The sequence below is a fragment of the Pelobates fuscus genome, chromosome 8 (genome assembly GCF_036172605.1).
Source record: "Pelobates fuscus isolate aPelFus1 chromosome 8, aPelFus1.pri, whole genome shotgun sequence".
Classification (NCBI taxonomy): domain Eukaryota; kingdom Metazoa; phylum Chordata; class Amphibia; order Anura; family Pelobatidae; genus Pelobates; species Pelobates fuscus.
The window spans coordinates 130,308,470-130,331,549 of NC_086324.1; the positions used below are offsets into that span (position 1 = coordinate 130,308,470).

Sequence of the window (23,080 nt, forward strand, 5' to 3'; positions counted from 1 at the left end):
TGTGTGTGTGTGTGTGTGCCTGCTCCTGAGTGAGCTTGTGTGTGTGTGTGCCTGATAGTAAGCAAGCTTCTATGTGTGTCGCAGTGAGCTTATCTGTACTGAGCAAGTGTGTGTCAGTGGGCTTGTCTGTTGGAAGCATGTGTGTGTTACTGAGTTTGTCTGTGGTGAGCATGTGTGTGACAGTGAGCTTGTCTGTAGTAAGCTTGTGCATGAGTTTTTATGTACTAAATTTGTTTGTGTACCAATAAGCTTGTCTTGTGTCAGTGAGATTGTCTGTCAGTGAGCCTTTTTGTGTGCATCAGTGAGCTTGTGTTTTTATGTCAATGAGCATATGTATATCAATGAGATTGTCTGTCTGTGAGTTTGTGCATCAATAAGCTTGTGTCAGTGAGTTTGTCTGTGTCTGCATGTGGGTATGCTTACTGTATAATTAAATGCTTTACTCTGAAAGGACCAATATTTTGAATTAGAAAAATAAATACACCAATAATATGTAAGGCTATGTCTTGCCACCCCAGATGATTAAATAATATATAAGCACCGACAATATATAAAATATATTTATATAAAATATAAACACATTTTTTTTTATTTGTTTATATTTTACTCAATCACCTGGGGAGGCAAGACATAGCCTTACATATTATTGGTATATTTATTTTTCTAATTCAAAATATTGGTCCTTTTAGAGTGTGTGTAATATATATATATATATATATATATATATATATATATACATATATATATATATATATATATATATATATTACACACAATACATGGCGCAATGACTTATGGGGCTGGCATAGATTTTTTTTTCAGGGCTGCTTTGTATCCCCAGTCCGGCCCTGCTTGCAGGTTTTGTCTTTATTAGAACTTGTGCAATTGCCTCCGTCCTCAAGGGGTTAATGGAACTTGTTCATCTTATAGTTTGTATTGCCCACACATTAACACAAAAAGAGATAAAGAGAGAGAGTATGTACTAAGCTGATGAGTTACTGAATAAACTTTTAAAAATTTTAAAAAGTTAAAAAAACCTATTTTGGTTAATTAACTTGGAAAAAAAGAAAGACAACATTGTATTGGATTGGTGTACATGCTGAACTTGTTAACTTTCTTGTGTTTGTGCTTCCCACACTAGAAACGCTTCTGAGTTTCGAGATGACAGTCAGAGAAGGAGAGTGTGAACATATGTTGTATGAGTCATGAAGCTGTCTGTTTATCTCAGCATTACTGAGATCAGAGAGCTGTTCAGCCAGTAAGCAAAAACATCCAGTATTAAATGCAACAGATTGTCGACCTTCTTCAACCCACAGGAGAAATGCATGAGCAATACCTGTGCACTGTCAGAGAGGTCAGTCTGTCTATGTAAAATATTCATGTACATAGCTGCAGTGAAAGCGCTGCTTCCCCCTCCATCCCCAAGTGATAACATAGTGGAGTTTCTATGCTCTGCGTTGTGCCGTGGCTAACTACCATAGCTAAGGACTAGAGATCTAGAGTCTCCAAGGAGAAACTCACATCATTCTTCTAATGAGGCGCAGGATGTAAGTATCGATTGTCCTGGATCGCTCACAATATGTGGTTATACCTCCAGTGGTTTCCCTAAGTGAGAGGTGTAGAGAGCTCAATTAGGACATTGTCCAGGTAATGAAACCTAACTGTATGCACAGTCTCCCTCAGTTTTACTATAAATGTAAATGTATTTATGGTCACAATTTCAAGTATACAAAACATTGTGTCAAATGGCAATAAAATGGAATTATGTTTTCAGTAGTGACTAGACAATATGTAGGAAAATGGTAAAAAGAAAAAATAATTAAAAACACAGGAGACTTGACGTCAACATAGCTCAGCTGCTTCATTTAAAATAAAACCTGCAGGGGTAAAAGCAAAGGAATCACCAACTCCATGTAAAAAAAGGAATAACCCAATAATTTGAGGAAGAGTAATGTACCAAGTACAAAATGGTGAAGAGTCGCTCTATAGACGTTAGATGCTAAGCATTCAGATCCTGTCCCTGATTAAAATGTCCAGGGCAAATTTAGATGAGGTTGGGCGGGATGCCGAGACTGCTCAGGGTACAAACAGGTAAGTAGTCATTATACTTTACTTGTGTAGAAGAGTAAGAGACAGACATGCAATGGGTAAATACAAGGATTTCAGGAATGTTGGGACCTCAGACAGCTAGTTTGTAGGAAAGGAACATCCATCCTTATCAGCTTGCAAATGCCGAGTACCCCACCTATACATTATCTCCTTATCTCGTAAGATCTTTGTTAGTGGGTGGAAGGTATGCCCCCATAGCACTGTACACCATGATAAATAACAGACCCTTCAAAAGCGTTGGAAGGTGAATTTTGTACTGCCCCATAAGTGTGTTTTTATCTGATTAATTCAGGAATCGCAACAAAACATTCCTGGGGACCTCTAGTGGGGCTTTAGATGCTTTAGCAAGTTGCAGGCATCCTTCCAAACCCATGGATTTGACCTGCATAGGAGAGAGAAGGGTAACAGGAGTCATCTAATATTGTGAGAAAGTTTCTCGGCCATAACTAGTTTTTGGATTCCACTAACTCGAACATGGTGCACTTTAGTCTGATCTTCTGGGACAGCCATGTGGCTTACCATTTACTTGCATCCCTTCTGGAACTCCTATATATATATATATATATATATAGTCCCTATATGTATAACGGTCTTATTTTCAAATACAGGAAATAAGAAATACAAAAAAAAAAATGTAAATCCAAATTAAAGTGCTTTAAGTAGTAACTCACATGATGTAAAGCCAAGTGAAGATTGCTTTGGATTTGTTAAGCTTTTGTGTTTTGAGGTACCACAACACCTATCCTCCCATCTGACAAAGTGTAGCTCTTCTAAGAAATTTCCTATTTTCAAGGGATCAATCAGATCTTGGAATCATCTTTTTTCATGTTTTTGTGTATTCATAAAAAATCAAGTTCAATTTTTCACACATCTGTATTACGCTGTTGGTCCAAAAGAAGGGAAATTATCCCAATACTAGGCTATTTCCATTATTTCCATAAATTAGGGGGGGGGGAGATCTTCTTTACCTGGTAGTCAGGTTTCCCCTTGGATCAACAAGCTGCTTGAATTATCTTTTTTTTTTTTTAATCCAATGCATTTCAACATGCTCCCCCTCGGGATCTCTTGATATACTTCACCTCTGAAACATTGTATTGGGGTGTGTATTGCCTTGTCTACCAGTACAGTACATATTTCTATAATGTTATTATATTCATCCTGCTGGGTCAGTTTCTAGTCTATATTCATAACTAAAATTGTCTATTCCCTTAATTCATTTTGTAGCCTGCCTCTACAAACTTTCTAGTTTTGTAAAAACCTTCCTTAGAACAGGTACCTGAAATTGAATTGCCTGTTCAAAGTAGAATCTTACCATTGATTTTTGAAGAGGCAAGATTACAATTTTATCCAATAAATGAATACCATTTTTTTTAGTGAATGACAATACCTTACTGGTATTAGCACATTGCACAAATCTGTTTAGTCTGTTGTCTATAACTATTCCCCAAGTCATTCTTCTTTATTGATTCCCTAACTCAGTACCATTTAGGGTATAAGTTGTTTGTTCCTCATTCCTCAATTCCTCATTCCAAAATGCATAACTTTACATTTATCTGCATAATATCTTACTCACATTACATTCCCTCACCTTCCAATTGTGAGATCATTAATAGAGACAAGGACAAGTATGGATCCAGGGCAGACCCCTGATGGACTCCACATACCATCTTTGTCCAACTTGAAAATATTCTTTAAACAATGACTCTCTGTGCTCTGTCCTCTAATTTTAAGCTAATTGTCAATCCAAAGACAAGATTTTTTTTCTCTTAACCAATTGCTTACAATTTTTGCAGTAACCTTTTGTGAGGAACAAATAAATAAATAAATGCCTTAACAAAATCCCAAAATATCATATACCCTGTAACATCATGATCTATATTTCTACTGAGATTTTCATAGAATGCAATTGTTAGTGTAACATATTTGGTCTTTCATAAAACCACGTTGATTACTGCTACGATATATTGCTCAGTGAATCCCTGAATATGATCCATCAGTAACCCTTCAAATAATCTCCCAATCACAGAGAAAGTTTGAAGGTCTGTAATTTCCAAGTAGAGATTTTGATCAATTCCTATTGGTACTTCAATTGCTTTTTTATATACAATCATTTGGTCCCATTGCTAAAATGGATTTGTACCAAAGTCATCTTGGATGTTACATTACATTAAAGGCTTTTCGAGCAAACAATCATACAATTATTTAACTAGTCCTAAAGAACATGGACCTTTTTGTTTAAAAATCTCAAAAGATCATTTTTTATTTATTAATATGCTTTGTCTGTAAAATTATCACTAAGTCATCACTTAATTAGTGCTTTTCATTAAGCTTCAAATTATTACAGCAGGAAATGAAAACAATGCAATTTATTCTTAAAATGTAGTTGAATAGAAATGAGAAGAAACAAGAACCAGATAAGATTGTTTATATGTCTATTCAATGATCAATGTGTCTGTTATAATATCCATGGGCCATCTGCAGACTGCACCAGCATGAATTGGTCTTAAGCAGCTGGAGAATTTTAATGATGTAGATTTCACCACATGGAGCGTTTGATCTGTTGCGATGTGTGTAAGATTAGACGTGCCTCAGAAGTTTGTGTCCTGTACCAAAGAAAGAAAAAATAAAACATATGAATATGGTGTATGTTCAATTAGGATTGTTATTTCTGTTACTGAATTTTTTATTTTTAGTTAAGGAGACGAACCGCTCACTACCTTCATTGGATGACTCATCCCCAACCGTCAGGCCGCAACTTTGCAATTGTCTTCTTAATTGGCTTTGTTCTTTATAATTGCAAAGTAAAATATTCAGTTTGTAAAACTGAACACTTAAAACATTAGCCTGTAAAGCATTGTTTGTATGAGTTGTATCCTTGAATTCTGGTAAGATTATCAAACTTCTTCTCAACAAATTAAAATTAGAACCAGAAGAAAACCACACGCAACTACAATAACATATGAAAAAAGGTATATATTAAGGTAATATAAAGATCTACTGCACGAAGCACTGAAGTGACAACATTCGGCAGTTCCGAAGTGCTGAACCGAGCCGAATGCCATTGGTCCGAATTGACGAAGCAGACAATTTTTTTTACTTTCGAACCAAACTGAACTTTTTGCCCATGCACATCCCTAATTCTTGGGTCTGAGTGCTGCAACCACTTTCTTCGAATCCCACAAGAGATTTTCTATGGTGTTCAAATGAGGTGACTGTGATGGCCACTGTAGACTTTTCCAGGACTTCTACAACACAGCCTTGGTGGAATTTGAGGTATGCTTGGGATCGTTGTCTTGTTGAAAGGTCCAATGATGCCCAAGCATTAGCTTCCTCACAGACAGCAGGACTTTATCTCCTATGATTTTGTGGTACTTTAATGAATTTATCATACTTTCCACATGCTGCAGGTTTCCAGTTACAGAGAATGAAAAGCAGCCCTACAGCATCACCAAGCCACCACCATGCTTAGAGGGACACTATAGTCACCAGAACAACTACAGCTTATTGTATGTGTTCTGTTGAGAATAATCATTACCTTCAGGCTTTTTGCTGTAAACACTGTATTTTCAGAGAAAATGCAGTGTTTATATTACAGCTTATGGATACCTCCACTGGCCACTCCTCAGATGGCTGCTAAAGGTGTTTCCTGGGACAGTGCTGTACAGTGTGCAGCACTGCCATTCAGTGTCTCCACCCTCTGCATGGAGACACTGAAGTTTCCTCATAGAGATGCATTGATTCAATGCATCACTATGAGGAGATGCTGATTGGCCAGGGCTGTGACTTGACTTTTGCTGGCTCTGCCCCTGATCTGCCTCCTTGACAGTCTTGGCCAATCCAATGCTTTCCTATGTTAAAGCAATGGGAATGGTTCAGATCTCTTCTTCTAATTATGTCAGCCAAGCAGGCAGATCAGGGGTAGAGCCAGCAGCAGAATTGAATAAAAGTAAGATTTCACTACATTTAGGGGGACATGGGAGGAGGGTGGGCTAGATGGTGTTTTTGACACTATAGGGTCAGGAATACATGTTTGTGTTCCTGATCCTATAGTGTTTCTTTAACTGTAGGCAGGGCCGGATTAAGAGCCCAGTGGGCCTGGTGCTGACAATTATGAGGGGCTTAAGTACAGAATCCTATCGACCAAAAGCATTAAAACAGACATACCTCTCAAGCATTATGTATCTGGTGGAGATGTTGGAGATGTTGCCGGAGGGAAACTCATAGGATGCAGCTATAAAAAAAAAACTCATATTCTCTTAAAATATGCTAATCTCTCTCTGTAAATTATGCTTTCATCTTTCAAGTAAATACATACTCCCTAACAGCAGTGTCCAGTGAAGCAGTAAGTCAATGGGCGGGCCAGTGACGCGGATCATGTAACCAGAACTTCCTAAAGGGCCGGACATGCCCAAAAGGGAGGCGTGTCTGCCCAAAGAATTGGAAGACTAGTCTAGCATGAATGCATGTCAGGCTGCCTGCCAATCATGCATGCTGGCCAACAGCCTCCTGAGCTTGGCATAAATGCATCTAATGATGCGCTCGCTCCATGCTTTCCAAGGACTAGTATTCGCTGGTCCACTTCTATCCTAACCTTCCTACTAGAAGGAAGAAGCTCCTGGTATACAGTCTGAGACAGAGAAAAGGTGGATGTAGTGAGTGTTGAAGAAAGGTAACATGGCACAGTGTAAGAGAGACCAAAGTCGGCATTTCCTTAACTAATTTCATTTCAGTTAGTCCACACAAGTTTTGTTCCTCTACATCCCTCTTAAGTTTCCATACTTAAGCAAGAGTATGCGCATCCTTTGTTGGAAAAAAATTACAGGCCTTACTAATTTGCATAACGAATTATGTATGTGTGACATCACATGATGTAAATCACAAAGAGTGACAGAGAAAATTATGTGAAATCCTCAAAAAAAATACTTAGTTTGATTCTGCTGTATAGATGGTGTAACGGCTACCCAGGTAGTGAGAGGGTATCAGCCGTTGGAGATGTCTTTTATCCCGGCAAGTTGCTGTATAATAATGAAGTTGGTTATTCCCATCCACAAGATCCAAGAGGAGAGCCAGGTTCAGCTGTTAAAAAGCAAGGTAATAATGCAGTAAATCCCCTTCCAAGAACGAGACGAGGCTACGTTTTGAAGGGTCAAGAAGAACTAAATTTTAATGACAGGGATTCTCCTTTTATGCGATTCTGCCCATATTTGAGCTCTTGTGAGGGACTCTACTCAGGAGGTTGAATAATATTGAGACTGGAGAAGAAAGTTAAATTTTCAGTTGAATTAGGGGAAACCACATGAAACATTGTTGAGCTATTTCAATTGTTTCTGTTTGATTTGTTCATTCATTGCAAACAACTAAATGTCTGTAAATTTTCACAATAAACCTGATTTTCAATGGAGGTTGAATCATTATGATTACAACCGGATACTTTTGAAAATTCTAGTTTTCCAAAAAGCATCTGTACTTCAAACATCCCCACAATGGTCTTGTTTCTTCAAATCTGTCTCCATTAGAGCTGGTATTTGAATTATTCAGGACACCTCTTTTCCCCTGGACTGGAGTTGCTAGACACCAGGCTCTTTTGTTCTCTTCCTCATCCTGGCGCCTACGTCGGATCAGGCTCCTCCAGCACTTCTGGTCTTGACCTCATGGTAAGGGATTTCATGGATCTCCTATCATTTTTTCACACCTCCTGTACATCGACATTCATTGCTTTTTATAAAAATCATATTATAAAACTTGTATTATAACAGCAGTACCCTGTGGTACTTCACTTTAATAGCATGCAGAAGAACTGTTTTATGTAACCCTGGCAAGTGTCTTAGCAAAATCTATGTAGCTCACATCCGCAGAAACACCCTGATCTATCTTCATAAAATGCAATTAAGTTTGTTTCATATAATCTGACTCTGACATATTGATTCATTCTAATGACATTATTGTTCCTAATGAATTCTTGCATATCATCACTTAATAACCCTTCAAATCAATTCCCAATAGCATATATTACGTTCGCATGTCTCTCATTTCCTGGTTAAGATTTTGATCCCTTTTTAAATATGGTCATAATACCCAACGACATAAGGCATTCATGCCCATCTGTTCAGCACTGCACAGGAAGGGCATACGCTTTGCTCTTCTTTACCCTGCAACACTACGCCTCCAAATTGCTAACAGAAAACGTAACACAACTTCAGTGACTGAGGCCTCTGAATTTCTACAGGATGTCCTGCCAGATTGGGACAGAGCTTCTCCTGGCCCCTCAGCCAGCCCCTCAACTGCTCGCGAAGTGCAGTGATGGCATTGTTATCCTTTCTTGGTTTCCCCTGTTGTACATAGTTTGGGCTCAATGGCTCTTGTTTAGCCAGTTTTGCAGTGCTCTCCACACACACCTACCCTGGGATTTATCAGTTCGCTCTGCTGGGACGAACGGAACCCCAACCCCATGCATCTTGTTATGCTTTGCCGCATCCCTCAACAAGGTATTGGCTGATAAGTTGATGTCTCATTCTACCACAAACACTCCTGCCTCTACCCTTAAGCTCCACTCCTGGAATGTGAGGGGAGTGAATACGCATATCAAAAGAGAGAAAATTTTAACATTCCTTTCCAAACATCAGTCTCAGATTGTCTTGCTCCAGGAAACTCACTGGTCCAGGTTCTGACACTACCCAACTCAAGGCTCCATGGATTCCATGCTGCATAGCTGCGAAATACAACTCTAAGGCAAGAGGTGTAGTGATTCTCCTAAATTTCAGCCTGCAATATGTGATCCACGCCTCCCACGGACGGTGTTCGCAGGTTTCACTTCAAAACTTCCTATAATTTGCATGATCCCTGGAGGATACTCCATGGTAACAAGAGAGATTACACATTCCATTCTCCAGTTCACGACTCCTTCTCTTGAATTGATATGTTCCTGGTTACCCCGATGGTTTTACCACTTGTCAACTGTCAACAATCACTATCTCTGACAACATTTACAGTCTAGTTGGGCTAGCTTTTAGATGATAATCTGGAGCACGTGGATAACCCCAAATTGCTGTGGGAAACATCTAAGGCAGTTATGAGGGGACCCACAGACATTACTTGGCCAACCCTTCTGATACACACAGACAGTCATACCGAGATGCCCAACATACCCTAAATACCTTTATAACGAACCATGCACAATCAAAGCTAGACTTTTAAACACAACATTTATTTTGGTGGGGTGGAAGGTCTGGGAGACTGTTGGCTCGAATGGCCAACCCTAAGTCCAAATTCAAGCCTAGTACAGCAATCACCTCTCCAGACGGGACTAGGTGTACCTCCCATGTTGCCATCAATAAGCTATTCTACAATTACTACCAGAAAATAACAGGGGCCTGACCGGATGACCATGGGCATAGCATGGCTTTCCTTAAGAGCCTTGACCTTCCCTTGTTGAGTGATGAGTCCAGGGAGCTTCTTAGTGAACCTATCTCTGAAGGTGAAATCCACATAGCAGTAAAGACCCTCAAGCCTGGGAAAGCACGCGGCCCGACACCTTTACCTCAGAATACTATAAATCCCTGAAACAACAACTTAGTCCCACTCTCAAAAACTTGTTCAATAAAATATATTTAGAAGGCCTGTCAATAGATGAACTTAATCAAGCTTGAATAATTCTTATACTCAAGCCCGACAGGGATGTTGAGAATTTGGCTTCCTGTCGCCCAATATCACTACACTACAAGACGTCAAACTCCTTACCAGAATCATCACTCTGAGAGTGCAATTGCTTTTGCCGCGGACGCTGACCTCTCACCAACTGGGCTTTGTGAGGGGCAGGCAGGGAGTGACGAAGATAAGCCATGGCTTATGCCACACGTGGGGCATTGGACTCATACTCTCCATTCCTTATTAGCCTTGACATAGAGAAAGCCTTTGATAGCATATCCTGGCAGCATCTGATTCGGGTGCTAAAGTTGCTGTAACGGAACGCAGTATATTAGTCCACGATATCCGTTGGTATCTTCAGGAAATCCACAGTCAAGACAGAAAGCACGGCAATATTCCCCATCCTCCCAATAACCGGACGAAACACAGTTTGGGAGTCAACTAACTCGCTTTATTCACAGACTTCTGTATTTATGCAGTTCCCCGTGCAAGGGGTTTCCTTACAGTTATTACAGGGGATTTCTCCCATCAGGCATTGCAATTTTCCCAACAGGCATTGCTGCACGAGAGGGATACTCCCACTAAAATGGACGATTAAGTGGATTATCCCCTCGTGGAGCAAAACCGACAATTTATACAGAAATCCATATTTTATCCAATACTGCTCGCTTTTAGACGAATGACCGTTCGGTAGATAGCTGGGGTCGGCGGGCACATTTAGTGAGAATACCGCTCCGATCCCAGCTAAACTAACCGAACGCCGCACAAAATACATCCAAACATTGAATTCGGTCTAAAAGTACCGAACATGTATGGGGAACATAATGTACTAAACGCGGCACTCCCAACCGCTCTGGAAGTCCAGCGGTGTTCGAATCATTGAGTAGCCGTTTTCGGTTCCAGGCTCTCGACGACCGAACCCCGCTGCAGAGACAAAGGATCCAAGATGGCCGACCGCCGCATGGTCGGTAGCCGATCGGCGGCCACCTAGGAGAGCCTTTAAGTACCGATTGCAACATGGGTGCAATCGGTTACTTGGTGCCACACGACTGGTGAATGTGTGGTCTACCTGGGGAGCCCGCATTCGTACGGCGAACGGCTGTAACATAGCATTATCACAGGTAAAGACTTGCAGTATACATTCAGCCTATGGACAACCTACAATACATATAAGTCAGAAGTGGCTAGGTTTGCCACAATGCTCCCCCAGAACCAAGCCGGCATACACAGTCTGATCCCAACGGATCGGCTTGGGGATGTCCGGGGGAGTACTCACAGATCATTTTTCTAATTCCGTCTGTCTGGATAACCCGTCGGCGTTACCGTTTTGTTTTCCCGGCCGGTAGTGGATGGTAAAGTCAAAGGGCTGCAGCGCCAAACTCCAGCGCAACAGCCGGGCATTGTCTCCAGATACACGGTTTAGCCACACCAACGGGTTGTGATCTGTGAGTAAGGAAAAAGGTTGTCCATACAAATACGGCTGTAACTTTTTAAGGGCCCACACCACGGCCAGGCATTCTTTCTCAATGGCGGCGTAGCTTACTTCACGGGGTAATAACTTGCGGCTTAAGTATGCTACGGGATGCTCTACGCCATCGGCTCCCACTTGGCTCAGCACTGCCCCCAATCCAAACATTGAAGCGTCTGTGTGGACAAGAAATCTTTTAGTTGGATCAGGAGCCATTAACACAGGAGCATTAGTTAGGGAGGTCTTGAGCTGTTGGAATGCCTGCTCACACTCTGGGGCCCAGACAACCAGTCGAGGAAGGTTCTTTTTGGTCAGGTCCATCAGGGGTTTGGCCAGGGTACTGTAGTCGGGTACAAATTTCCTATAATACCCTGCAGTTCCTAGGAACGCTAGCACCTGGGTTTTGGTCCTGGGGGTAGGCCACTTGGCTACGGCCTCAATTTTGGCTGGCTCGGGTCTCTGTTGCCCACACCCTACTCGGTGTCCTAGATACTGCACCTCGGCCATCCCTATGTGGCACTTACTTGGTTTTAGCGTTAACCCAGCTTCCCCAATACGGTCTAGGATCGCCCCTATATGTTGGAGGTGATCTTCCCAGGTCTGGCTGAAGATGGCTATGTCGTCCAGGTAGGCACAGGCATAGTCCTGGAAGCCGTCCAGTAGCCGATCTACCATCCGCTGAAAAGTAGCCGGAGCGTTTTTCATCCCGAAGGGCATGACCTTGAACTGGTACAGGCCAAACGGGGTGACAAACGCCGACTTGGGGATGGCATCATCGGCTAAAGGAATCTGCCAGTATCCCTTACATAAGTCAATGGTAGTGAGATACTGGCCCCGTGCCATCTTATCTAGCAGTTCGTCTATACGGGGCATTGGGTAGGCATCAGACACTGTCTTGTCATTCAGCCTCCGGTAGTCAACGCAGAATCGGGTCGTGCCGTCCTTTTTAGGCACCAGGACTACCGGCGATGCCCAGGGGCTATCTGAGGGTTCGATAACCCCTAACTGCAGCATTTCATCCAGCTCGGCCTTCATATGGGTCCGGACTGATTCCGGAACCCGATATGGTGCCTGTCGCATAGGTAGCTGTCCCGGGGTTTCAACTCGGTGGGTGGCCAGCGGAGTGTACCCAGGTAAATTGGAGAACGTAGCCCCTTTAGCTACGATCAGCGCCTGTATCTGGGCACGCTCGCGAGGGCTTAGCCGCTCCCCCAGTTGAACCCCCCGGGAGGGCTCTACCGGCTCTTCCTGTTCTAGCAGATCAGGTAGTGGCAAGTTCTCCTGATCTTCTATGGCGGAGGCACAGATTGCCGTCACATCCTCTATCCGCTCGTGGTAGGGTTTAAGCATGTTGACGTGGGGGGGGCGGGGCCTGGCAGCCAAGATGGCCAGACGTGCTGCAGTTCGGCTCCTGCACAAACAGGCAGAAAAAAGCCAATTTTCCTCTGCTAGCAAACTACAATCAACTGTGCCCGAGCACCAACTTGAAGCAGCAAGGACCGGCAGCACCAGCAAGCATGAAACACGCTGCACAGCCGTGCCATCAGGCAGTCTAATCATGGGGCCTGAAGGGAATAACAGCCAGGCAGTCGGGGGAGGCGGCCGATCTCCCGTCGCCGCGATCGCATCTCTCAGCAACAGCCCTGATACCCCGCAACCCCCCCCTCTGGACCGGTGGGGGATATCCCGGTCCCCGCTGGGGAACCCCATCTCTCTGCACCCTCTGACTCTCCCACCGGGCTGGAGACCGCATGGTGAGCCTAAAATGGCCGCCGACCCGCGGATCCTACAGGCCCAGAAAGTCACTGGCAGCCTGAAATGGAGGGAAAGCTTTGAGGCTCGATTTGACCAACTCTGCCAGGAGTTTTGGGCGCGTATCTCTGACAGACAACTCACCCCCAGCACACAACCACTGGAACATCTACCATGCCCTGAGCTGAGGGCCCAAGCGGTGACACAGCAACCCAGCCACCCAAGCGCCTGGAAGTCTCCCAAGCATCCTGAGCGACCCCAGACCTATACCTGCACCAAGCGACGACGGAGATCCCCTGGGAAAACAACAGGAAAAGGAGCTCGGGTGGAAAGAAAGCAGAAGCACAGTCCCTCCCCAGCAACCTGCAAGCCTAAAGTCCAGCCTGACATACCGACCTGCCTGAGAGAGAAAGAGGACACTGAGTTTACAGGGAAGGGAGCCGGCTCAAGGCGACCTCTTTGTGGCATAGGCTGAAATTAGTCTGTCCAGCATGAGACCATAGTGCAGCTAAGTCTGTCCTTTCTCTGTGTCCTTAGATTAATTCCCAGCGGCTACTATGCTACTGAATAGATTGGGAATTACCTTTTTATATTTACTCACTTAGTGTCAGGCTACAAAGCATGTCTTCATTAACCCTTATGCATATTCTCTTGCTGACACATCTTGAGTTCACATGTTTAATGGTTCAATAGCGTGTTACCTTACTATATTTAATCACTCAGTGTCAGGCTACAAGCATTTCTCCATCAACCCTGATATATACTCATTCACTGACACATCTTGATTTAACTTGTGAAAAAAAAAAAAATGTGCAGTTATCAATTACATGCCATACTATCCTGTCTCTTGAAATGTTTATGGTTGCCGTTGTGGCATAACAAGCATGATTGTTAATCTTTTTGCGCAACAAAAATAAAGAATTAAAAAAAAAAAAAAAAAAAAAAAAAAAGCATGTTGACGTGAAGCATGCGTCTCTTCCCCACCCCGGAGCAGGGGCCAATCACATAGGTAGTGTCGCATCGCTGCTCCACTACCTGGTATGGGCCTTGCCAGATGGCCTGCAGCTTATCTGTGCGGACAGGTTTTAAAATTAAAACCTTCTGCCCCACTTGAAAGCTGCGGTCCCTGGCTCCCCTATCGTACCATCGCCGCTGACGTTGTTGGGCCGCCTGGAGGTTGGTGTGTACAGCCTGGGTTAGCGCCTCCAGTCGGTCTCGGAACTCCAGTACATACGATACGATAGGGGTTTCGCTAGCGATACTCTCCCCCTCCCAGTGCTCCCTAATTTAGTTTAAAGGTCCCCGTACTCTTCTCCCAAACAGTAGTTCGAATGGGGAGAACCCGGTCGATTCTTGGGGAACCTCTCTATACGCAAAGAGCAGGTGAGGTAGGAACCTCTCCCAGTCTTTGTGGGTTTCCCCGAACGTCCGAAGCATCTGTTTCAGCGTCCCATTGAATCGTTCACATAGTCCATTGGACTGGGGGTGGTAGGCTGAATTGACTATGGGCTTAATGCCACACACCTTCCACATCTGTTGGGTAACCTCAGCAGTAAATTGGGTGCCCCGGTTGGATATTATTTCCTGGGGAAACCCTACCCGGGAAAATACTTTTATTAGAGCTTCCGCCACGGTTTCAGCGTGAATGATAGAGAGTGCTACCGCTTCGGGATATCGGGTGGCGTAGTCCACCACGGTTAAAATGTATTTCTTCCCAGAGGGACTGTGTTTTGGCAGAGGCCCTACTATATCTACTGCTACCCTGCTGAAGGGTTCGGCGATAATGGGAAGGGGGCATAATTTGGCCTTGTGGCGATCCCCTCGTTTTCCTACTCTCTGGCAGACGTCGCAGGACGTGCAATATTGTCGTACATCCTGCGAGATTCCGGGCCAGAAAAACGCGTGCGTTAGGCGGTACCGGGTACGGGTCATCCCTAGGTGTCCTGACAAGGGGATATCGTGAGCAATTCTGAGCAGCTCCTGCCTATACTTCCGTGGTACCACTAGCTGTTTGTTAGTCAAGGTGACAGACCCCCCCACGTCCTAGGCCGTGATACGGTACAGTAACTCTTTTTCCCACGTGTAGTGCTCCCCCTCTAGCCCGGCCTGGTCAGCTTGTGCCCGGTCCCTATAGACTTGTAAAGTGGGATCGGTCTGTACTTCAGTGATAAAGGTAGTCGGGGTATCCCAGGATATGGAAGTCGGGTGAGGGTCGTGGTCTCTTACCTGAGCCTCAGAGTGTATCGGTGTAGCCGTGGTGCGCGCCTGTTGCCGTGTGGTTACTGGATGGGCTTCCTGGTAGGGTGCCTGTGGAACAAAGGCAGAGGTCATCTGACCCAAATCATTCCCTAGCACAACATCTGCTGGTAAATTCTGCATTAGTCCCACTTCTACTGTCCCCTCTCCCGCACCCCAGTTCAAATGTACTTTCGCCGTGGGTAGTCGGTATACAGCTCCCCCGGCTACCCGAACAGCCACAGATCCGCCGGTATGCGTGCCCTCTGAAACCAAATGGGGGGCTATCAGGGTTAAGGTAGCTCCCGAATCTCGCAGTCCCTGAACTTCGTTTCCCTCAAGTGTTACCAGTTGTCGGTGATGTTGCCGGTTATCAGTGGCTCGGACCGACATGACTTCGTGTAATATGCCCAGAGGTTCCTCCGCCTGCACACTCCATAAATCCTGAGTGGCGGGTTCCCTCTGGTAATGGTGAGCAGCCGCCCTGGGTGCGGGGTTTGGACGGCCCTGATTCCAGGTGGGCCTGCTGCGATTCTGGGTGCATTCTCGGGCCATATGCCCCCATTGTTTACAGGAATGGCATTGGATGTTGGCCCGCCCGTTGTATCTGGCCGGTGGCGGTATCTGTCCTTGTGAGGGACGGAACGGGGCAGCGGTGGGCGCTAGAGGTGGTGTAGCGCTAGGTAGTCCTGGGGGTCGGGAGTAGCTTTTGGCTACAGGTCCCTGGGGTCTCCGGGCATCAAAGTGTTGATCGGCCAATCTAGCCGCTTCCGTTAGGGTGAGGGGTTTCCTGTCCCGCACCCATTCTTGCGTCTCCGGGGATAATCCATTAAAAAATTGTTCCAGCAACATCAGCTGGCGTAATTCCTCCATGGTGGTGGCGTTGCTGGCCTGGATCCACCCTTGGGAGGCCTGATCCAATTTGTGTGCCCATTCTGCGTGCGAATCTCGCTCTGGTTTGCGTAAGTGTCGGAACTTGCGCCGGTATGCCTCTGGGGTAATGGCATACCTCTCCAAGATTGCGCGTTTTACTTTGGCATAATCTTTGCTGTCCTCACTGGGTACAGCACGGTACGCTTCGGCTGCCCGACCTGCTAATTTGCTTGCTAGCAGTTGCACCCATACGGACCGTTCTAGCTCATGCAGATCACACAGTCTTTCAAAGTCCTGCAAGTACCCGTCTATCTCGTCCTTTTCCTCGCAAAAAGCCCTGAAGGCCTGGTACGGGATCTTGGGCTTTACTGGGTTGTAGAGGGACCCTGTGTTTGACTCGGTTCGAGCCAGGGTGTGTTGCGGGCTGTGTGCCATAACATATTCCTGCACATTTGCCATTACCATATTCAACATGGCATCTGATATCGGTTGTGGCAAAAACGCTAGCCTGGTCCTCATTTCTCTTTCATAGAGCGTAACTACTGGGGGTGTAGCGCTGCGGGCTTGGTCTCCCTCCATCAGCTCGGCAATGATTGTCGCCTTGTTTTTGCTGCTGGCTACTTTCCCTCTGGCTTCCAGTAGTTCCTTTAAAGTCTGTCGTTTCAGTACGGTATAATCAATCTCCATACGAATTGCCTTTGCTTTCCTCGTTCGGTAGTTCCAGTTACACGAACTCCGTTTTTCGGCTGTAAGGTTCGGATCCCGTCGCTTGCCACCAATTGTAACGGAACGCAGTATATTAGTCCACGATATCCGTTGGTATCTTCAGGAAATCCACAGTCAAGACAGAAAGCACGGCAATATTCCCATCCTCCCAATAACCGGACGAAACACAGTTTGGGAGTCAACTAACTCGCTTTATTCACAGACTTCTGTATTTATGCAGTTCCCCGTGCAAGGGGTTTCCTTACAGTTATTACAGGGGATTTCTCCCATCAGGCATTGCAATTATCCCAACAGGCATTGCTGCACGAGAGGGATACTCCCACTAAAATGGACGATTAAGTGGATTATCCCCTCGTGGAGCAAAACCGACAATTTATACAGAAATCCATATTTTATCCAATACTGCTCGCTTTTAGACGAATGACCGTTCGGTAGATAGCTGGGGTCGGCGGGCACATTTAGTGAGAATACCGCTCCGATCCCAGCTAAACTAACCGAACGCCGCACAAAATACATCCAAACATTGAATTCGGTCTAAAAGTACCGAACATGTATGGGGAACATAATGTACTAAACGCGGCACTCCCAACCGCTCTGGAAGTCCAGCGGTGTTCGAATCATTGAGTAGCCGTTTTCGGTTCCAGGCTCTCGACGACCGAACCCCGCTGCAGAGACAAAGGATCCAAGATGGCCGACCGCCGCATGGTCGGTAGCCGATCGGCGGCCACCTAGGAGAGCCTTTAAGTACCGATTGCAACATGGGTGCAATCGGTTACTTGGTGCCACACGACTGGTGAATGTGTGGTCTACCTGGGGAGCCCGCATTCGTACGGCGAACGGCTGTAACATAGCATTATCACAGGTAAAGACTTTCAGTATACATTCAGCCTATGGACAACCTACAATACATATAAGTCAGAAGTGGCTAGGTTTGCCACAGTTGCCATATTTCGGTCACACTTTTGTCCATTTTATTCAAAATTTCCAACATCACCCCACTGCCTGCATTACAACAAATGGCCTGGATTCATCATAATTTGCCCTGGGTAGGGGTGTGCGCCAGGGCTGCCCAGTTGTGCCTCTGTTGTTTAATCTTGCTTGCAATCGACCCATTACTGAGAGCTCTCGAGAAGTTGCAGGGGTTTAGAGGCACACCGATGGGTGATGTTACACTGAAAGTCACAGCATTTGATGATGATCTTTTACTCTTTATCACTGACCCACGGTGCTCCCTCCCACCCCTTGTTGACCTGCTAGAGACATTCTGCGACATGGCGGGCCTCAGAGTCAATTGGGCCAAATCATGTACCCTGCACTTGAGTGGCGCCCTCCGCCACTACTCTCCCGACTGCTTTCTTTGCAGTGGCAGTCAAAGGCACTTAAATATCTTGGCATTAAAAATCCCTTGGGATCTCTCTCTCATATACAAACTGAATATTCCACCAATTTTAACGGTAATTTTTGCGGAATTTGAACATTGGCACAAGTTGCCTTTATCTTACATTGGTAGGTCCAATCTATACAAATTGGTCAGCTTTCCTAAACTGTTGTATTCCCTCCAGGTGCTCCCAGTACTCCTCTCGAAAAATGACGAGTGTTTGTTGAACAAACATTTTAGAAAATTTTCTCTGGCAGGGACGCAGGGCCCGACTTAGCCTTACTAGATTGTACCAGCATAGGACTGATGGTGGTCTAAACCTACCTAATGCCAGGGACTACAGTTTTGCGGCACAGTTTAGGCATGCACTAGTCTGGATTCAATCCCAAAACAGGATTTCTAACTTGTCCTTGGAGTCCTATCTGACATCACCGAACTCACCTGTGGCTCTCCTTCGCAAGCCGCATCACCTACTCCCTGATGCTGTCCTATCTAATCCCCTCCTGGTTGCCCCTATCAGGGCCTGGAAACAGTCTCGCTCCAAATTGGGTGCCGATCCAACACGCACCATACACCTGCCTTTAACTGATAACCCGTACTTTGTTCCAGGTACTCACTACCCCTTCACGTGTGGGCGGACAATGGGATCGCCACTCTCTGGCCTCTTGTATATCATGTCGGCCAGAGGTTTTTGTCCATTGCTGAACTACAGGAACGTTTCCTAGGTCTCCCACTTGGTTCGCCTACTTTCAAATACGACACTACTACAATACCATTACTCAGCACGTCACACCTGTTGACTGGGTGAACCCTTTAGATGCCATGTTGTGCTCCTCTGATTCCAATTCCTATTCCATTTCCGAACTCTATATGATATAATGATACATCCTGGACTGGGGCAGCTTACAAACAGGCATAGGGAAGTGGAAGATGCATTTTCCGAATATAAGTCAGAGAGACATGCTCACTGCACACTTTACACATAGCCAGACATTGCCAATGGTGTCTTATAAGGACATGTTCCTTAAAACTTTACACAATGCCTTATATTCCCCTCACCGACTCCATGTCATGGCCAGAAGGGAGACTGTGACTTGTTTCAAGTATACACACACCAAGGCTGACCTGTATCACTGCCTGTGGGAGTGCGCTCTAATCCAATCTTTCTGTACCGAACTAAACTGTTACTTAGATAACGGGGGCATGCCCACCTTACCGTTTACCCCTGAATTATTGGGACCCGTACGAGGGCTCCCATTGCCAAATAAACAATTCCTCCTTATCGTAGCAGCGGTGGGACGCAAAACCATTCTTCAGGTCTGGACCTAGCCGCACGCAGCCACCTTGGAGTTATTTCTAACCAAGCTTGCTTTTCTATTTAGAACAACTAGCCCAAAAAATTATCTTGACCTGGAGATCATATATACTCACCCTTGACGAATCTTTTAAAACCAAAGTGAAAACCACTTTGGCATATATGGCATGGTTCTCAGCTGAGGTGGTGGCAGGTCGAGACCCCCTGGCATTAATTACTTGATGGGCTTTTCTCACCATATTCTCGAACACTTGCTTACAATTGTATGGGAGGGCGGGGGGTTACAGCAAACTGGCAATTAGTATACTTTGTTCTGTTTAATTTAGTTTGGTCTTTCAATTCACGATTTGATAACGGTGTAACGGAGCACTTGAACCGTGGACCTCCTTTGGTTTACCTTCTTTTGCTCTTATCTGTCGAAATGCAAGCTATATCATAACCAAAGTTGTCATTGTCCCGCAGATTATAGTCCCTGAAAGATAGGGGTGGTTGAACATGTCTGTCACCCTCACCTAGGTGGTTATGATGTCCCTCTGACCTCCTACTGGTAACTGTTCAAGCTCAACCTCTTACTTATTAACAATGACCTATTTTGTTTTGTAAATCTTATTTTGTTTTGTTCTGGTTTGTTTATGTTGAGGAAACTACAAAATAGTGAATGTAACTGATTGAATGTCTCTTTCTAACTGTCAATACTGCTTCTAAGTTGTTGTTGATGTCATTCGTGTCATGCATTCACAATAAAAATTGTTTTTGAAAATTAAAAAGGGTGGTTTGGCTATTTCTACATTAAGCTCACCTGTATCTGAATACCATCTCTCCCCGGTTCTTTGTTTTGTTAACTTTATTTCATTATAGCAGCACTATATCCTGTATGGTTTATCTTGTTTTGCTGTAAATGTATTTTACGCTATCAGATAATTTTTTATGTAATTATTTATATGTGACATTTAGGTGTTTTTGTTGCTGTTGTTTTATGTGTCTGTATCCATTAGCTGAAGATGAGCATATAGAGGAGTTTGGAGACCATGCTGAAATATTGTGCCTATGGGGGCGGATCCGGAGCTCACTTTGGGGCAGGGGTAAAACATTAGATTCTCATCTGCCTTGTTTGTGAGCTCCTTGTCCCAGCCCCACTTTCAGTCTCTTGTCCATCTTACAATTTGTCTGCAAATCTTGTCCCATTCTTGACTGCCCAGTCTCACAGATTTAATAATTAAATTGTTGGTAATTTACTGAGTCAGTTTGACTATTTTGGGCAATCATTTGCAAAATTACTTACATTTATTAATGGACAACCCTGTCAATCCCAGTTCCTCTTCTCATTTATAATTCATACTAACTGCTGCCCACCAATATGACTATTGGCTGCTAGCAGAGAGAGGGGATGTGTCACCCTTTCACTTCATACAGTTAACATGACTTTGTCACTGGAGACACGATACTCATCAGACAGATGCCTGGTGAATGCGATGTGTCTTTGCATCCTATATTAATAGGCTGCCTGGTATCTGCTGTTGGTATTTGCTCTGTTATTGCTAATAATGGAACATAGGCATACCTCCCAACATTGAGAGGTAGCGGATCAAGACAGGTTGGTAGGCTTTAAGTGGGCATTACCAGTGACACGATTCATGCCAGTGGTGATACCCATAATAGGTGCACCTGGAGGACGCCAGGGAACAATCTCGGGAGAGCAAGATTGTTGCCCGAATTCTGGTCTGTCCTGATGAAATCTGGACTGACAGGAGGCCTATAGAATGGGCAGGTGAATACAGAGGCAGTGATATCACAGAGGGCCCAGAGACTGGCTCCCTAACATCACGTACCATTGTAGCAGCTTTAATCAGAGCCAATGCAGCTCTGCCCTCTGTGCAAACCATCATAGCGGTCTGCTCAGGGAACACAGCTTCCCCCACCCCTCACATCCTGAGCAGCACTGAGATGCCCTATTGGTGGAGGTTCCTGATCAGAGCCTCAGTCAGGGAATCCAGATCCGTATAGAGCAGTGCAAGTAGTCACCTTCCTTTACAGTACTTTACCACGGACTAAAGGTGGGTTCCAGGCCCAGTGCTGTTGCAGGAAGTGAGAGAACAGCTGCTAATAACATAGGCTGGGCAGTGGATTGTACCATGCTTGGGGGAGCACTGATCCACCAATGGTGTATATACTTTTATCTTTCACATTTTTTTATAAAGTTATGGAATATTCTTTACTTCCCTTTTACTAATTTGGAGTAGTTTGGCAATCATTTTATTTTTATTTCTAAGTCATGTGATGGTTTCATTATTCACTAACAGAAATGTTTAATCTATCAGTTTAGCTGGGATGTGGTGAAGCAGATTTTGTATTTACATTTTTTGTAGCGATTTAGTCACATTTTACTGACTTGTACATGCATTGAATAGGATTTAACATGTAAAATGCTCAAAAGCTAGTATCTATTAACTGTTGGGCACAGTTCCATGTTTGGACTTATTTTCTACAGTAGTGGTCCCTATACTGTTGGTACTCGTCATTTTCTTCTGTTTTTACCAAGCATATCATATTTGTAAAGCCCCCATGTAACAAGACACAAATAAAGAATAACTTGTCTACCATATTAACAATGAGATGTCCGTGACACTGGAAATAAATTGTGCAGAATTTTAATATGCATTGCATTACACCTGAAGAATAGAATACTCATGCACATTGGTTAGGTCCATGTGAAATGAAGATTGAGAACCACTGTTCTAGAATATAGAAACAAGAATAAAGAGAAACATGCATGCTGGCGTTGTTATGGTAGCAGGAGTGGCCTGTAGTCCCTTCGTGAGCTTTTTTCTCTATGCCTGGAGTAGTGGAGGCAGGAAACAGCACCCAGTAACCACACGTAAGAAGTTAAACCGTTCTAAATGGTTTAACTACTAACAACAGGGCTGCAGGGGCGACAAGAAACTCCTGTAGTGGCTATGGTGTTTTGAGTTTTTCTTTAAGGACTAATGATATTGCATACTACCACGACAACTCCGTTTATAAAGACCCTACATCATTATGGAATACCCTTTTGATTTAGCGTCTGCTGATCTGTAACGGTCTGTCATTGTTAAATAGATGGGATGTTCCAGTTTGATATAGGATCTTGAAGGATTGTTATGAATAATCCTGTAAATGACCTTTAACGGGTTTATAAGCTTTTTAAAATATACCCATTACTACCCCTTCAATTTGCAAGCCTGTAGGAGGCTGTACGCTCTCAGTTATAAGTTCTCCAGGGCACTTGAATTACAAGTAGCAATAACAGAGCCTTCTCCAATGCTCAATGGTGATAAAGGTGATTGCCAACAACTGTCTGTCTTTGTTTCATGTCTTGTTAGGTATAGACAAAAGGCTGAATCACACAGGTAATTTGTCCTAATGTTGTGATCATTTGTTCCTCCCACAGGATCGACGACATTCAGCTGTGCAAGGAAATAATGAACCTGAAACAGGAGCTGCAGACTTTAGTAGATATCCCAGGTAAAATACAAATGATTAGCAACTGCTGGATTCTTCTCTCTATCTCTCTCTCGCTCACGCGCTCTCTCTCTCTCCCGCT

The 23,080-nt window shown here is 44.4% G+C and overlaps 1 protein-coding gene across 1 annotated transcript in view; it reads left to right on the top strand.

Moving 5' to 3' along the window:
* Window positions 1-23,080, top strand: part of BMERB1 (bMERB domain containing 1) — a 197,274-nt gene that overhangs the window by 159,526 nt on the left and 14,668 nt on the right. Inside the window, exon 3 of the mRNA XM_063428846.1 lies at window positions 22,928-23,001. Coding sequence (XP_063284916.1) covers window positions 22,928-23,001 — 74 coding nt within the window. The remainder of the gene's footprint in view (window positions 1-22,927; window positions 23,002-23,080) is intronic.